This window comes from Arvicanthis niloticus, chromosome 24, assembly GCF_011762505.2.
Source record: "Arvicanthis niloticus isolate mArvNil1 chromosome 24, mArvNil1.pat.X, whole genome shotgun sequence".
NCBI classification, from domain to species: Eukaryota; Metazoa; Chordata; class Mammalia; order Rodentia; family Muridae; genus Arvicanthis; species Arvicanthis niloticus.
The window spans coordinates 6,283,685-6,300,974 of NC_133432.1; the positions used below are offsets into that span (position 1 = coordinate 6,283,685).

Genomic DNA, 17,290 nt, shown 5'->3' on the forward strand with positions numbered 1-17,290 from the left:
CATTTGGAGACAGTGGTTTTTTTTCTAGTTAAGAGTATGGCTTACTTGGATACAGTTAACTAGCCGCTAAGGTGTGCACAAAGAGTTGCTTCATGTTCTAGTAGGAAGGGTGCAAACTATTCAGAATAACGTGCTATGGAAAGGCGGTTGTAAGACTTCCTAAAATACGTTTTCAGTCCTGGAGACGGCATTCTCAAAGCATACTCTAGAGTCGTAGTAAAAATTAAATCATTTCTCCAAAGCCACGAAGCTCTTCCTCACCCCCGTCCCCAGCGGTCTGCAGCTGAGGCTCCCAGGAGGACCTCGCAGCAATCCCAGGGCATCCCTGCATCCCTGCATCCCTACCCCGTGCCTCATCACCTGTTCTAACCCCCAAGTCTTCTCTAGACTGCAGCCTCCTGGGTTCATTCCTGGAGCCTAGGAAACAGCATTCAGTGGCCTGGAATGGGGGTGTCGGGGCTGGACCCGGGGATCCCCAAGGATGCCGGAGCTGCAGGGCGTCGCCCGGGAGGCCAGGCTAAGGAGAGCCCTCGTCCGGCGGCTGCAGATCGCGACCTGCGGCCGCCCTCCCGCCCGGGGGCGCCAGGCCTCGCCTTGCCGCGTGGGCCCCGCTGTGACCCGGAAGCGCTCCGGAAGCGGTTCCGGAGTGGGCGCCGGCAGGATGGCGGCGGACACGCAGGTGAGGCGGGCGGCCGCGGGGCCAACGCGGCGGTCGGCGGGGCCGGAGCGCGGGCAGCGGGGGCGGGATGGCCCGGGCGGAGGCCGCGGCGCCCACGGCCGTGGAGGGCGCAGGAGGAGGCGGCGGCGGTCGGGGGCGGGCTCCTCCCGGCTCGAGGCTCGCACCGGCCTGGGCGGGCAGAGCGACCCCGGGCTCGAGGATCTTGCCATCGGCTTGGCTTCGGGGCAGCCGGCGCCCTGTTGGGTCTGTTCCCGTGCGGGCGGTTGCAGAGCTTGCACTCGGAATCTGCCACGGTTCTCCAGAGCCCGCGGGGCGATGCGGAGGCCCCCCGACTCTGTGCCCGCGCTTGGTGTGTAGCCTTTATGTCCATACGCGTTCGGAGTTGAGTCTCTGCTCGTTGGTTTCGCTAAGGCAACTCGATAAATGACATCACCCCTCCAAGTCTCAGCCCTTTTATATAGAATGGCGTTGATAATACATATTTCATAGGGCTCCTGGGAAGATTTCGTGAGACAAAATCGTAGGGGCCCATGTGGGTGGCTGGGTGTTGCTGGACCCTGGATGAGATCCCAAAATGTCTTCTTCACTGGGAAGAAGGCTTGACACCTTTGTGTGTTCACACCTGTGGGTACATTGCAGTTCAGGGAGGCGTTGAGGATACCCCTTCTCCATCGCAGCCTCGTTTTGTAGCCTCGTGGGAGAGTGAAAAGGCTATAAAATAAGAAACGTAATTTTTTTATCTCCGTGTCCGCATCCCACCCTCCCTTTTCAAAAGTGTAGATCAAGGCCAGGCAGTGGTGGCACGCGTCTTTAATCCCAGCACTGGGAAGGCAGAGGCAAGTGGATTTCTGTGAATTTCCCAGGTCCAGCCTGGTCTACAGAGTGAGTTCCAGGCAGCAATAGGCTACACAAACCCTGTCTTGAAAAACATCAAAAAAATGTACCGTGAGTTGGCCATGAACTTGGCCACGTTGCCTGTCCACCCCCCCCCCCCCCAATGCGGGGGTGAGTGGGGGTAGGGGGGTTACCCTGCCTGGCAGGAATGTATTTAAAAGACAGGTCTCCTAGGTGAAATTAATTGATTTTTTTTTTCGTTTGATCCTTAAGGCTAACCAGAAGGGGGCCAATTAACCTGAACATTAAAAAGATATTTTGCAAGGGTTTCCTGTACAAGGGTCTGGTAATTTGTTTAGTGAACCCTAAGAAGGGAATTTACTTGGTGTTTCTGAACATTTAACATCGATGGATACTCACGGGTTTAAGAACCTTCTCTAGAGACAGGCAGTGGTGGCGCACACCTTTAATCTCAGCACTTTAGGGGCAGAGGCAGGTGGATTTCTGAGTTCGAGGCCAGCCTGGTCTACAGAGTGAGTTTCAGGACAGCCAGGGCTACACAGAGAAAACCTGTCTCGAAAAGGAAAAAAAAAAAAAGAATCTTCTCTAGGCTACTCTTAACTGTGTTATCAAAATAGCCATAAGGCTATTAAGTTGGTCAGAATTACATGAAATTAAGAATTCAGTTCTTCACTCGTGCTTCAAGTGAATTGCCCTTTGCAGCAGTCTCATAAGGAGAGTGGCTGATGTGTCACCCTGTCATCTCAGAAAATCCTCTTTTCTTGGGCAGTGATGTCTACAGAGACACCTGTGAACTTGGAGGGTGTGACAGTTGATCTTTCCAACATCCAGTGGGACTCTTAAAGGATCTTAGTATATTCCTCTCAGTTTTGTTGTGACAAGGTTTCATGTTTTCATGTTTCCCTTCGAGATGAGGCTGGGAATCCAGCCCAGGGCCTCATGCTTGCTGGGCAAGGGCTATACTATAAGCTACTCCCAGCCAGGCAACTTCCGATGAAGAAACAGAGAAGCCTCAACTGCTTTTTCAAATATGAAAAGTTCCTGCATGTTTGTGAGAGAGCTATCAGTATGAATTTAATGCTATGTTATTACCCAGTGTAGTGGCACAAGCCTTTTAGTCCCAGTACTTGGGAGGCAGAAGCAGGAAGATTTCTGTAAGTTCCAGGCCATCTAGGGTTATACTGTAAGAAGACCTGTCTCAAGAGAGAGAGAGAGAGAGAGAGAGAGAGAGAGAGAGAGAGAGAATTTTAATGTTAGTGTTAGTGTTAATATATTGGAAGGCAGAGAGTAGTATATACATGTATCTATTTTTCCTATTTTCTCAAACCTCACTAAGATTGGTAAAGGATTTAAAAAATTATAATATGGGGCTGGCAAGACGGCTTATTACTTGGGATGTACAAGCAAAATGGCCTGAGTTTGACCCCTGTATCCCTTGGTGGAAGGAGAGAACTGATTCCGGAAAGTTGTCCTCTGACACGCACATGCACACACACACACACACGCTCTCTAGGCTGTGGTTGCCTCAGTGGTAGGGCATTTGGCCAGCATTCACGAGACCTAGGTTCTATTCCTAGCATCCTTCCTATAAGCTATTCTAGGGCTGAGGGCAGGTCAGTGATAGAGTCTGTGTTGGCATCTACGAAGCCTTGTGTTTGACCCCAGCACAGCAGAGCCAACCCAACAGAAGGCTGTGGGTGGGGATGAATGAGGTGATCGATGCAGACCATAGGCAACTGTAGCAAAGTCTGGAAGCTAGGAAGTGAGAGGCGATACAGTTTGGGTTCTCTGTGGAGCCCTGGCTTTACTGGAACTCTATAGGCCAGGCTGGCCTCGAACTCACAGAGATCTGCTTCTGAAGCCTCCCAACCCTGGTAGCAAGAGTGTGTACCACCACCGCCCTGTGAGATACAGATTTTTGAACACTGAAGGAAATGAGTCCTGATCCATGAACTAGGAAACTCAGGATGCAACCTGAAATACACTGCAGAGTCTCTGAAAGTTAGAGTTCATGCGATCAGGTTTCCCCCACTGATGGAGAGAGATGTTGCTAGACCAGAGTCCTCAACACAGTGGATAAAATAGACTTACAACAAAGCATATGACTATGAAATTTCAGAATCTTAAAAAAGAAAAAGAAAGAAAAGACCTAGAAGCTTCTAGAAAGAAAATCTGGTGCCCCTTTCAAAAGATCAGAGCAGAACCAGGCATTCTTAGAACCCCAACCCAAGAGCATTAGAGTTGGAGGCCTGCCTAGATACACAGTGAGACCATGTCTGAACCAAACATGTTAGGACAGCTTGGGTCCTCACAGCCCTAGGTAAAGGTTAGCGTTCAAGTGGAGAAATACAGTTGCTTCAGTATTCTGAAGGACAGTGACTTCAACATAGAATTCTGGGTCATGACAAACTTGAACATGAGGCTAGAACCTTTTCACGGATACTGGGGCACTTGTGATGGTTACCTTACACACCTTTCCTCCCAGGGGATCTCCAGCCAAACTGGGGAAGGACAGACAACTCAGGGAGACTCCGGACGTAGGGCAGAATTTTCCGGAATGGAGACACACAACCAAGAGTTTGAGTTGAATAATTAATAAGATTAGGAAGAACAGAGCAAACAGGATCGTGGGAAGGGCAATTATTAACTCCAGGGAACTAGATATGCTGGGCGGAATGAGGAGCAGCGTCGTTAAATGGAGGTCGGCACTGTTTACGTACAGTTCCAACGCTAACCACCGCAGCTGGCTCCTTATAAACCTGAGGACTGCTGTTGGTGGGATGGAGAGAGAGTGTTAGGGTTAGGGTACAAAGGCCATATGGTGGTAAAACAAACATCTAGAGTCCCAGTGCAGGCACCTGCCTCCATGTTTCCAGATGGTGGAGTGCTGGCCAGGTCAGGTTTGGGAGACAGACCCAGAGCTGGGCTGTTTACCTGTGTGAAAGTGAGAATAAAGGACACTAAAATAACCAAAGCAAGCCAGGCGTGGGACACATTCCTGTCCTTCCAGCATTTGGGATGCAGGCAAGTCTCTGAGTTCAAGGCCAGCTTGATCTGTATAGTGAGTTCCAGGACAGACAGGGCTATGTAGAGAGTCAGTCCATGTCTCAAGAAAACCAAACCTAACCAAAAAAACCACATCCAAAAAAAAAAAAAAAAAAAACCCAAGAAATAATAAGTTTGGATGCCACTGTGTTCATTGTCTAGAAAATTAGGCCAGGAATTTAAGCATAAAAGAAAAAGCAGGACTGGTAAGCCCAATCCTGGGACCCACTGTGTAATCTCCACACTCACACACGCCCTTCTTCAAAATACATGTGAAAAGAAAGCATTGTTCTTTGTCTGCGCCCTTGACTCAAGTTACTGATTTAAACTTCCTGTGAATGAGCTCCCCTCAAAAACAGTGTCCTCTTCCTGGACCCGCAGCCTGCCACGGGAAGTTTGCAGACTGCTGCTCTGGAGCAGTTTTCCCGGGTTTCAGAATGTTCACTGAATTGCTCAAAACCAAACGCATCTGTGCTGACTGAGGTGAAGGAGGCTGTGGACCTGTCGGTGCCCTTTTATAGATCTGATGAGCCGGTTTCAGGGTTAGTTTTGAGAACACAGGTGCTGTGGCCCTTGGCTCCACTTTGAGGCAGAGACTAGTGTTGTGGGAGTGGGAGACGGGTCTGCTGATGCTGCCCTACAGCATCATTCATGGTGGTAGGCAATTTTCTGCTTGCAATGAGAGCGAATTAATAGCCATACTGGTCCCATGAGGTAAGAGCTGTTAACTGCCTTAGTTAGAGAAATTGAACATTAGAACTGACAGTGTTTGACTTGGTGTCCACAGCTAGTGAGGCAGATCTGGGGTCCAGCCTCAGTCTTCCCCCATTAGCGAGCGGTGTGTGCTTCTCTTCTGCCAGGATGGCAGGGGCCTGGCGTTCTCCCTTGGAGGTCAGAGTGTGACTGTGGGAAGGGAGAGCCTGCTGGGTACATAGTGGGTCTTCTCTACACTGCACAAACTTGGTTTGCCCTGTCTTACCCAGAGTTTGTTTTTTTTTCTCACGTAAGAGATTTATTGGGGGTGGGGAGTACAGAGAAAGTTGCCTCTGAGAAGGGATGGAAAAGAGCTTACCTATAGTTCTTAAATTTACTCAATTTAAAATCAGAAATCAACATTTTAATTTCTGCTTAGTTCTAGATCTCTGCCTAACTAAACAATTGCCTGTTTCCTGGGATTGTGTCCAGGTGTTTGCTTTATTTTGGTTTTCAGGATTTTTGAGGTATAGTTTACATGTTAAAAAAAAGTACTGCTATGTATATATGTATGTACGTACGTATGTATTTATTTATTAATTTGAGACAGGGTCTTTTAATGTAGACCAGGCAGGCCTTGAACTCACTGAAATTCTTCTGCCTTCTGCAGAGATTAACGGCTTATGCCACCACACCTGGTTTGTATTGTCTTTTTAAATTTATTTGTTCTGTTAGACTGTTGTAATCTAGTGAGTGCATCTTGGTCATACCTACCCCTCTCTCCCACTCACTCCTGAGTGCCCCAGGACAAACCCCTTCCACATTCATGTTCACTTAAAAGAAATCTTATTTCTTATGTATGTGTGAGTGCCTGCCTGCCTGCCTGCCTGCCTGTGCACTCTGTGTGTCTGCAGAGGCCAGAAGAGGGCGTCAGATCCCCTGGAACTGGAGTTACAGATTGGCTGTGAGCTGCTGTGTTGATGCGGAGAACTGAACCTCAGTCTTCTTTCTGCCCGAGCTACAAGTGCTCTGGACCCCTAAGCCACCTCTCTAGCCCCTCCCCCTTTAATACATGTATTAAATACATGTATTCATTTTGTGTGGGTGTGTATGTGTGCGTGAATGTGCTCTTGTGCACCCATCCCTCATTGTGTGTGTGGAAGTCGAAGGACCGACTCGTGGGTCCGTTGTCTCCTTTAGTGTTTGGGTCCTTAGGTCTAGCGTTTGGTCCAGTTAGTGCTGCGGAAGTGCGCATGGGCGTGGGACCGCTGGAGCGGGAGCAGCTTTCCAGTGCTCACCTCTCTTAGGAAAATGGCTCCCCATTGCCTACAGTCATCAACCAGGGGTGGACATTTGGGGTACTTTCTGTCTAGAGGTTTTTGGATTCTGCCTTGCCTTGCCTAAGTTCAAGAAATACATGTTGACTGGATTAAAACAGTGTATCTAAACTGAGAGTGATTTTTGTTCCCCGTCCCTGGAGGTTTTATAATGTCTGGAGACTTGATTGTCACAACTGGGGCAGGAGGAGGATGGGCTGCTACTGGCTGTGACTAGTGGGCGGAGCTGAGAAATGCTGCTAAAATCCCATAATGCACAGAGGCGGCTTCCTATGAGTCGCTGTCCAGCCCCAGCTGTCAGGAACGCGGCCGCTCTGCCCGTGCACACTCCGTGCACACACACGCCCTCAGCATTTGTCATGTCTGCTGAAACTTTCTGTGGGTTTGGTCTTCGCAGGTTTCCGAGACACTGAAGCGCTTTGCTGTGAAGGTGACCACAGCAAGTGTGAAGGAGCGGAGAGAGATTCTCAGTGAACTGGGGCGATGCATTGCTGGGAAAGGTGTGTATTTGCCCGTTTGCCTGCGCTGCGGCGTCTTGTGGAAAGTCAGAGTGAGCTGACTGAGCTGACTACACCTCTCAGTCTGCTTCTGCTGGTGCCTTTTTTTTTTTTTTTTTTTTTTTTTAATGTGCTTCAAAACAGTTGAAACATTTTGGTCAGTACAGGTAGGTTTGTTTTTGTTCTGTTTTTTTTTTTTTTTTTTTTTTTTTTTTTTGAGACAGGGTTTCTCTGTGTAGCCCTGGCTGTCCTAGAACTCACTCTGTAGACCAGGCTGGCCTGGAACTCAGAAATCTGCCTGCCTCTGCCTCTGCCTCAGGAGCACTGGGATCAAAGGTGTGCACCACCATCACCTGGCTGTTATTTATATTTTTAATTATGTTGATTCCAGATGTTTCTAAAAGATACATCAGTCTTTCTTGAGTGGTACACTGGGGACACAGATATTTTCTTTAGATTTGGGGCACTGCTTTTTGTATGAGAGGATGGTAGCGGGTGGTTTCCAGCTAAGGACCCTAAGTCTTGCTGAGATTGAGAGATCTGTGCTTTCTAGTGCTCCCTGAGAACATTTACTACAGGTGTTTGAGGTTTACTAACTTCTCTTTTTTGGGGGGAAGGGGGTGGTGGTTGTTTGAGAAAAGGACTCCTTAGAATGGCCTTGAGTTGCCAGTTGCCTTTCTTAGCACTTAGTTCCGGAATTATAGGTGTGCACTACCACACTAAACTCGCCTACCTTCCCTGCCTTCCCTCCCTCCTTCCCTCCTTCCCAGACAGGGTCATGCTGGATGGACCCAGCTGGCTTGTAGCTCATGGGTGTCCTCTAGCCCCAGCCTCCCCAGTACTGAGCTTACAGATGTGAACATCTGGCTTTTCCCACCAGTCTTCCCTCACATTCCCACCTGTTATTCAAACCTACTGTTGCCTGGGTAACAGCCACGCTTGTTAAAGCTGTAAGTGATGGCAGTGCGGCATGAGCTTCTCCACTGTCCTGTGGGTGAGTGCTGTAGTGTATAATTTTATGCTCCTCGGAGGTGACGCTCCCAAGGCCCCTGTCGGTTAAGGCTGCTGTGCAAAGATGCCAGATGCGTGTGTGTACTGAGCCGTACTGGTTGGATTTCCCTGCAGAATAACTGCCAAGTACTGCATCCCTCATCCCCGTTTATGGAGTAAGTTTGACTTGTGCGTCTCAGTTTATGAACCACTCTGAGTCTTTAGAGGGTGGTTTTGCTTTCCTGGCACCCTGAATGTACAGTTCAGAGTCAGCTGAACTTGTGAAGTGCTCTGCTGTGACCACCCAGCCTCCTTCCTGGGACCTGGAGCTTTCAGTCCTCTAAGACTCTGAGCCCGAGTTGAACATGAGCTAGTGATGCCTCTCAAGGGTTGGTGAGATGGGGAGAGAGCATCTGCAGCTCGTGGCAGTGGCACACTAGCAGCAGGTGTTTCCTGTCATTGTCCCTGGCCCGACTGTTTCCTTAGTGCTGAGAGCTCCGCAGGGCCTGGGTCTCTGTGCTGTCCTTGTTTCCTCCCCATCTCTGGGCCCCTGAAAAGGGAAGTGCTGAGAAAGCTCCTCCTGGACTGGATCCATCTCACACAGGCTGGGTTTCCCCAGACAAGCTTCTCTCTGCTGGCTGCATGCTCTGGTCTGGCGGGTAGTGCTTGTCCCAGCTGACTCTCCAGCATGCCAGGGCATTCTTGTTCTGCCAGGCTGCCCCTCTGGCTGGCCTGCTTGGCATCCTGTTTATTTCTTCCTTGGGAGGTAGGTTTATGGCAGAGCCCACCTTGTGGGTCAGGTGCCTTGATGAACAGGAGTCTTAGAACAGCCTGAGTTCTGGGAGCTCTCAGCACACCCTGCTGACTTGTCTTCTGCCCTCTCTGCATTTCCTGCTGTTGACAAATATAAGTTGAGACGTTCAGAACCCGTCTAGTTACAGGTGCCTTTCCCGTCCTGGCTCCTCGTGGTTCTTAATCCCCCCCCCCCCCCCCCCCGTTTATACTCCCACCCCACCCCCCCCCTTTTTTTTTTTTGAGACAGGGTCTCTGTGTAGTTTAGGCTCTTCTTGAGCTCAACTATGTAGACCAGGCTGGCCTAGAATTCATAGAGATCCACCTATCTCTGCCTCCCTGAGTGCTGGGATTAAAGGCATGCATCACCACTCCTGGCTTATGGTACTGTAAACATTTTTAATTGTTATTTTGTGTGCATGCCTGTTTGTGTATGGTATGTGTTGAGATGCACACATGAAGGACAGAGAACCTTTTGGAGGCAGCTCTCTCCTTCCACCTTTACAGAGGTTCCAGGGGTCAAATTAAAGTCAGGCTTATAAAGTGTGTACCTTTGCCCACTAAACCACCCTGCCCACCCGTCTTGTTTTGTTTAGTTTATGAGACATGGTCTCTGTGTCACCCAGGCTGCCCTCAAACTTCTGGGATCCTTGGACCTCAATCTCCTGAGTAGCAGGAAGGGACTGCAGGCACGTGCCAACTCATCTGGCTTATGCTGTCTGTCTGTCTGTCTATTTCTTTTTGAGGCAGTTTTCACTGTGTAGCTTTGGTTGGCTTGGAACTCATTATGTAGGTGATGCTGGCCTTTAATTCACAGAGATCTGCTGGCCGCTGCTGGGATCAAAGATGTGTCTCACTACCTCTGGCCTTTATGCTAACTTTTAGACCACTTATTAGGCTGTATGTGAGCAAATACCTGCCAAGCATCACAAACTAAACAGCTTAGTGTGAAGCCAGTGCCCAGCCATGGAACAGAGCAGCCAGTCGGAGCCCTCCTGGTCCTGCTCTGTAGCGAGAGGGGAGGTACTGAGGTCTGTGCTGCTTCCTTCTCATTGGTTTAGCAAATGCCTCCTGTACTCTAAGCCTTTCTATACCATGTGTCTTGTTTCTCCTTGAGATTTTACAATGATACGGGCCTTACTGGGGTGTCTGGTGCCAGGATCCTGTCTGACAGGACTGATGGAAGCGGACGCTCACCACTGTGCTTGTTGTTGAGTTTCTGTAAACTGTGCTTTCAGATCTGCCAGAGGGAGCAGTGAAGGGGCTGTGCAAGCTCTTCTGCCTGACACTGCATCGCTACAGGTGAGTCCCACAGACACCAGGGTTGCCGTGAGCCGCCTGCTGTGGGTCCTAGATGGCAGTGAGTAGAGCCAGACTCTTAGGTCCATGCTCTTAACTACTGGATCCTGGGCAAGTTACTTAGCCTCCCTATGCCTCAGTTTCCCCATCTGCAGAATGGGGATGGTAGCATTTTATACCTCATGGGAAGCCATTAGTGAAGGCCTGGGACAGTACCTACCTTATTATAATCTCTCAGCATATGAATGCAGTCATTGATTGCACTTATAAAGCTGTGAAGCCATGGGACTACACCCTGAGCATAGATTCTGCCCTTCTTGTCATCCTGTGCTCTTTCTGGGATGAGGTGTATTTATCTGGTTCATCTCCATCACCTAGGACCCACGGGAATGTAGGACCATGAGTTTTTCCCCAGGAAGAGCAGGGCTTGGCTTCAGCAGTCCTGTCTCTGCCGAGGTCACATGTCGCTCCCCGCTTCCTTCCTGCTCTAGAGACGCAGCCTCTCGCAGGGCCCTGCAGGCAGCCATCCAGCAGCTGGCTGAGGCGCAGCCAGAGGCCACCGCCAAGAACCTCCTGCACTCTCTTCAGTCTTCAGGGGTCGGCTCCAGAGCATGTGTTCCCAGGTAAGGGCTTAGGGCTGCATACCTCCAGGGGTTGGTGCAGTCTTCCTCAGGTAGGCTGCTGGAGAGTGCTGTGAGCATGCCTGGCTCGCTCTGACCTTTTCACTCTGAATGGCACTAGAGAGTGCCCCTGTGTGGAGACAGGAGCAGATGAGTGGAGAGAGCACCTTTACCTGAGGAACAGGGCTGAGCCAGTGGGCACTGGATGGGGAAAGCCTCATTTGTTTATATGAGTCTTATGTGTGTGAGTGTGTTACCTGCGTGTGTGTCTGTGTACTGTGTGCATGCCTCGTACCTGAAGATGCCAGGGGATGCTGTCAGGTCCCCTGGGACAGAGGGAGCTGCTGTGTGGGTGCTGGGAATTGAACCTGGGTCCTTTGGGAGAGCAACCAGTGCTCTTAACCCCTGAGCTGTCTTTCTAATCTCATCTTGTTTTTATTGTTGCAAATGGCAAGTGATGGGACTTTAGCCAGTGAGGCCTGGACTCTTGTCTTAGTTGTCACTGGTGATGTTGGGGGACATGTTTCTGTACCATTAAGATGAAGGAGGGTTCACACCCCATGCTGTGCGTCGGGATGCGTGGTTGTCTCCACATGGAGGCTGGCACTCTGCACTCAGCTCTTCTCTCTCTCCTCCCTTTGTAGCAAAAGCAGTGGCTCGGCCGCCTTGCTGGCTCTGACCTGGACCTGCCTTCTTGTGCGAATCGTCTTTCCCTTGAAGGCCAAGCGGCAAGGAGACATCTGGAACAAGCTGGTAGGTCGCTTACCTTTGGAGCCGTGGGGGTCGGCTTTTCCCATGATGTTCAGGCGCCCTCCCATCCAAGTGCTCTCCAGAGGCAGAGGCACGCGTCTGCTGGTGGGCAGAAGTGCAGTAGGAGTCACATTCTGTTCACTAACGTTCCCGGGTGGCTCTGTGTCAGGCATGATGCTAGGGCCGTACCTTCATGAGAAGCCAGACTAGGTGAGACAACCGAAAGGCAGGGTGTCAGAGGCTACAGTGACGTCGTCTCTCACCTGTGTCTGGATTTCAGGGTGGTAGAGGGACACCCTGGCTGCTGTCTTGGCCATCTGGTCCCCTCCTCTTTCTCTGCCTGCACCTTGCACATTCTCTGTCCCTCCTTCCCACCTGTCTGCTAACCTGGTAGGCCTTCTGGGAGCTTCTCTTGATGTCTAGGTATGTTAGTACAGGCCAGGGGGAGTGGTCGATGGTTCTGAAGGAGGCTTGGAGGTGATGTTATGGGTCTAATATCTGGCCATGAGATTGACAGAGCCACTTAGCTGCGCACCTCAGAGAGGTGTTCCTGAGAGCCTTGCAGTGGCCATAGACGCTGTTCAGTGCATGTACGTGTAAATGACTAGTGTATTACAAACCTGAAACCATCTCATGGTGAAGCAGCCAGCCCGCCCGGCAGACAGATGGCCTTCTGTCTGCTTTCCTACCTTGACTGTTCTTTCCGTCCCCTTAGAGACAGCTGTGGAGTGGCCTTTAGCAGTGGATTAGCGGTGAGCTAGAGCTCTGACATCTGGTAGTGATTGGGATGAGTTTGACTCTGGAACCCTCCAGAGTGTGGCTTTCCTTGTTCGTGAGTGGCTTTCCACTGAGGTGGTTAATCACAGGCAAGGACCCTGGCTTATCTCTGTTGAGTACTACAGCAGTCACCTGTGCGACGTCACCAGCTTAGTGAGTAGGAGGGTCGGCCATAGCGTGTTGTATTGTAGGACAGGATGCATCAGTGTGTGACTTGTTGCAGTGACTAGAATCTGGGCTTGTCCTCTGCTGATCCTGTTGTCTGTTAGACACGTGACTAATGCAGCCATTTACTGGCTGGCCCTGTGCTAGAAGCCGGGCTGCTGCGTAGGTCGTAGGTCGTAGGTCGTAGGTCGTAGGTCGGGCTGAGGAGCCCTTCCCTGCTGTCGAGGAGCTGCTGATGCACTGCTGGAGAAGACACAGGTGTGGAGCGGGCAGTGCTGAGGAGAAGTGGGGTGGAGGTGGGGAATGTGGCCGCAGGGGGGCGGGAGGGGGGAAAGCAAGGCTTTGGTGAGGAGAAGGTGACTCTCAAGCGAGGGCTGGGTCATCTCAAGAGGGAACCCAGCAGGATTCTGAGTGATGTGGGCAAGCTTCCCTGGCTAATACAGCAGGTGGAGAGGGTGTGCTGTGAGCACAGTACATGAGGAGATACTGGATAGAAGGTATGACTCCCAGCCGCTGTGGTCTCTGGCGTTACTAGTTTTTGTAACTGTAGAAATGTTTTCTCTGATCTGATCATTTATGGCCTAGTAGTGGAGATTTCCCTGGTTGCCCTGGAACTCAGATCCGCCTGCCTCTGCCTTTTGAGCGCTGGAGTTACAGGCGTGTGCCGCCTGCCCACTGTTACTCTACTTCCTGCAAGCACTTAACATACCTGGTATTCAGTTGCTGTTGGCAATATCTGTAATATCTATGCTTTTTAATTTTTTAAGATTTATTCATTTGTTGTTTTTGAGATGTCGTCTCACTTTGTTGGCTGGCCTAGAACTCACTGTGTAGACCAGGCTGACCTGGAACTCACTGAGATCTGGCTGCCTGTCTCCTAAGTACTGAACACAGGAGTCCACCATGCTTGCCTGTAGAATTTGGTCTTAATGAAGGACACGTCTAGGCAGATAAGCACATTAACTCGGACCGTCTGTTCTCTTTGTGAATGGTAGCTGTCTTACTGACATTTGTTGAACATTGTGTCTTTCTAAAAATTGTTTTTTTTTTTTTTTTTTGGATTTTTTTTGAGACAGGGTTTCTCTGTGTAGTCCTGGCTGTCCTGGAACTCACTCTGTAGACCAGGCTGGCCTCAGAAATCCGCCTGCGTCTGCCTCCCAAGTGCTGGGATTAAAGGCGTGCGCCACCACCGCCCGGCCTTAAAAATTGTTTTTGTTGTGGGTGAACTTGGGGCTTCATGCTGCTGCTCTGAGCTACATCCCCACTGTGTCTTTATTTGTTTAGTATAATTCTCTGAACTAGAGGGTGCACGAAAGCACCTTTTCTCCTTGCTCATAGTAGGTAAATAAATGCAAGAATGAGCAGTGTAGGTAAAAAACAGGATTTAGAGAGTTGGGGAGCTGGCTCAGCAGTTAAGCGCACTGGCTGCTCTTGTGGAAGACTCTGACTTGATTCCCAACACCTACATGGTGGCTCACAACTGTCTGTAACCCCAGTCCCAGGGGATCTGATAGCCCTTTCTGTCTTCTGCACACATAGATGCAGCGTACAGACAGACAGGCAGGCAGGCAGACTACCCATATCCACTAAAGAGAAGGGGCGGGGATGTCGGACAGGGTTGGTAGAGAGAAGGGGGCGGGGATGTCGGACAGGGTTGGTAGAGAGAAGGGTGGGATGGAAGAAGTCTAGTGGAGATGAAGCTGGATCTCGAAGCCTGGTGTCTGTGGCAGACTGAAGGTCACAGGAGGCCTGTGTCTACGTCACCCTGATTAAGGCATTTCCTTGTCCCGGCAGGTGGAGGTGCAGTGTCTGCTCCTGCTGGAGGTGCTGGGCGGCTCCCACAAGCACGCTGTGGACGGCGCGGTGAAGAAGCTCACTAAGCTGTGGAAGGAGGTGAGGGAGCTGGTGGGAGGTAGGCAGTGCCTTGTCTGCACCTCGGCTGCCGTCTGGCTCACCGCTGTCTGCTTCTCTTCAGAACCCTGGGCTGGTGGAGCAGTACTTCTCAGCTATCCTGAGCCTAGAGCCCAACCAGAACTATGCTGGCATGCTGGGGCTGCTGGTGCAGTTCTGCACAAGCCACAAAGAGATGGACGTGGTCAGTCAGCATAAGGCAAGTGTCCAGCGTGGTGACAGTGGGTCTGCTGCATCGGGGTCTGGAGGGAAGGAGCGGGAACTTACTTTGTCCCGCATCCTCTAACCGTGGCTCCTGTGAATCTTGCTGTAGACACTGGGGTGATAGTTTACTCTTCAGCTCTGTGGGCCTCTCCCATGCACCAAACACTGCAGAAGACTTGTCAAACTGAGTCAGAGATTGTTACCTAGTTAATCCCACCTGATAAATGTGTCAAAGGAAATAGGCAAGTTGGAGGCCCTGACTTAGACTGCATCTCTGCAATGCAAGGACTGAGGGGTAAAGAAGCCGGCCAGGAAAGAGGTGGGCAGAGCCAGCAGGAGGGAACATCGGGAAGGCGAGTGGGCTGGTCAGTGAGTGGTGAGGACTTCCTGATGAGCAGGCTGGGCCGGCAGAGCCCGGAAAGGACTGTTCCCCCCCTTCAGTGGCCAGCACAGGAGGGTGGAGAGCCCTGGGAGTGGGACCTCTGCCTAACGGAAGCCGTGGACCTTCTGTTCTGTAGAGCACCCTGCTGGAGTTCTACGTGAAGAACATTCTGATGAGCAAAGTGAAGCCTCCCAAGTACCTGCTGGTGAGTGGACCGCACACCTGCCGCCCAGACCCTGGCAGACCCGGCTCCAGTCTGGATGCTGCCCCGCACCTTATTCCTCCCGTGAGGCCGGGTGCCTGACTCTCTGTCTTTGTAGGACAACTGTGCCCCCTTGCTCCGCTTCATGTCCCACTCGGAGTTTAAGGATCTGATTCTGCCCACCATACAGAAGTCCTTGCTGAGGAGCCCGGAGAATGTTATTGAAAGTAGGTGCCTGCTGAGTAAGAGGTTGGGAGTGCAGTCCTGTTCCTGTTGGCCTGGCAGCAGGAGGGCTTGTGCTGTGTGTGTGACATGTGGTCACTGTTACCTGGTGTGGGCCGGCTGTGCGCACGTGCGTGCGTGCGTGTGTGTATGCACGCGCGTGTGTGTGTGTGTGTGTGTGTGTGTGTGTGTGTGTGTGTGAGAGAGAGAGAGAGAGAGAGAGAGAGAGAGAGAGAGAAAGAAAGAAAGAAAGAAAGAAAGTGCACATGCCCACAGAGGCCAGAAAAAGGCATCAGATCCCCTGGAACTGGAGTCCCTGGCAGCCGTGAGCCGCCTGCTGTGGATTCTGGACGAGCTGCTGAGCCGGGGCTGTAGCCCCAGCAGGCGCTATCTCGTTAGAAGACTTTGGAAAAGTATCTACTTAGATAACTTTAATTATTGAGCTCATAATTGTCGAGGCTGGAGAACTTTCTGGAGACCGTCGAGAGTGGTAGCCCTTTCTCCAGACAGTTCAGACTTGATGTGAAGAGCAGAGCCTGGCTCCAGGGTGTGATGACTTTGTGGCCTTGTCGAGGTGAAAGGCAATCCTGTTACCACACAGCTAACCAGGCTGTGGCGTTTGAGGGCGGGCTGGGCAGAACGGGCACCAGCACTTGAAACTGACAGCTCGTGCTTTCTGTCCCCTCAGCTATCTCCAGCCTGCTGGCTTCAGTGACACTTGATCTCAGCCAGTATGCTCTGGACATCATGAAAGGCTTGGCGAGTGAGTGTGCGGCAGACCTCTGCAGCCCCAGGCCCTTTCCGTCTGCTGAACTTGACAGTTGTCTGTTGAAAAGGGAGCGGGCAACAGCTGCTTGGGTTAAAGGTGGACTCTGCCAAGCGTGCAAACCCCATGATGAAAGGAGAGGACCCACTCCCACAGATGGTTCTCTGACCTGTACGGTGTGCAGTGGCAGCCCTGTCCCAGACAGCACACAAATGTTAAAAAATGAAAAAGACAAAGGCTTTTACTGCCAACAAGGGAAGGGGGTTCTTTTCTGAGGTTGTGGATAGTGAGGCCAGAAAGCTGGGGGTCAAGAGCCAGGACCACTGGGAAGAGAGTAAGGTCTGCACACTCGGCTACTGCTACTGCCCCTGAGCTGTGGCTCTGTGTGTCCAGATCAGCTGAAGTCCAACAGCCCCCGCCTGATGGACGAAGCGGTCCTGGCGCTGCGCAACCTGGCCCGCCAGTGCAGTGACTCCTCCGCCACCGAGGCCCTGACCAAGCACCTGTTTGCAGTCCTTGGAGGTGAGCGGGAGGCGGGCACAGGAGGTAACCAAGGTTGGAACCAGGTGGGGTGGGAACTTGATCCTGAGCCTGCTCCAGGAGAAGCTGTGGATAAGGGCACATCTCTGCACATGTGAGCAAAAGCACACCACACAGAATGGAGGGCAGTGTCCGTGTCTTTCAGACTTTCTGTTTTTGTGTGCATGTCAGAAAAGAAGGAAGGAGACATGGTGGTGGTAATGATGCCTTTGAGTCGTAGGACCATGGAATGTAATGCTTTATTTTAGTCAGAAAGGTTATAAAATGCTGTGTTAGACCCAGTGTCGCACCCGTGTCATCAAATGGGGGCAGTATGAACAAGCACTTCCATTTATCTCCTTGCAGGCTCAGAAGGAAAGCTGACTATCATAGCCCAGAAGATGAGTGTCCTTTCAGGTAGGGATTCTTCCCAGGTAGTGGCAGTGTTCTGTAATAATGGGGGAGGCTTAACCTGACTCTCAGGTAAAGTACATCCCAACAGGAGGCCTGGCCTCTGTCAAGGACAGTCTGGAGGGAAGCAGAAGGAGGGTCTCTTATGGCCAGGGTCTCTTATAGCTGCTGGCC

General features: G+C 51.2%; 1 protein-coding gene across 2 annotated transcripts in view; it reads left to right on the forward strand.

The window, feature by feature from the left end:
• The first annotated feature begins 602 nt into the window (after positions 1-602).
• The window catches only part of Gcn1 (GCN1 activator of EIF2AK4), a 60,353-nt gene continuing 43,665 nt past the window's right edge, over positions 603-17,290 (forward strand). The window contains exons 1-12 of one of the 2 annotated variants that reach the window (XM_076922548.1): positions 603-679; positions 7,007-7,109; positions 10,127-10,190; positions 10,679-10,810; positions 11,452-11,560; positions 14,294-14,392; positions 14,475-14,609; positions 15,133-15,201; positions 15,317-15,425; positions 16,109-16,183; positions 16,580-16,708; positions 17,072-17,122. In XM_076922548.1, coding sequence (XP_076778663.1) covers positions 662-679; positions 7,007-7,109; positions 10,127-10,190; positions 10,679-10,810; positions 11,452-11,560; positions 14,294-14,392; positions 14,475-14,609; positions 15,133-15,201; positions 15,317-15,425; positions 16,109-16,183; positions 16,580-16,708; positions 17,072-17,122 — 1,093 coding nt within the window. In that variant the 5' untranslated portion in view covers positions 603-661. Of the gene's footprint in view, positions 680-731; positions 1,029-7,006; positions 7,110-10,126; positions 10,191-10,678; positions 10,811-11,451; positions 11,561-14,293; positions 14,393-14,474; positions 14,610-15,132; positions 15,202-15,316; positions 15,426-16,108; positions 16,184-16,579; positions 16,709-17,071; positions 17,123-17,290 lie in introns of those variants that run through there. The other variant, XM_076922547.1, reaches the window with a different exon arrangement.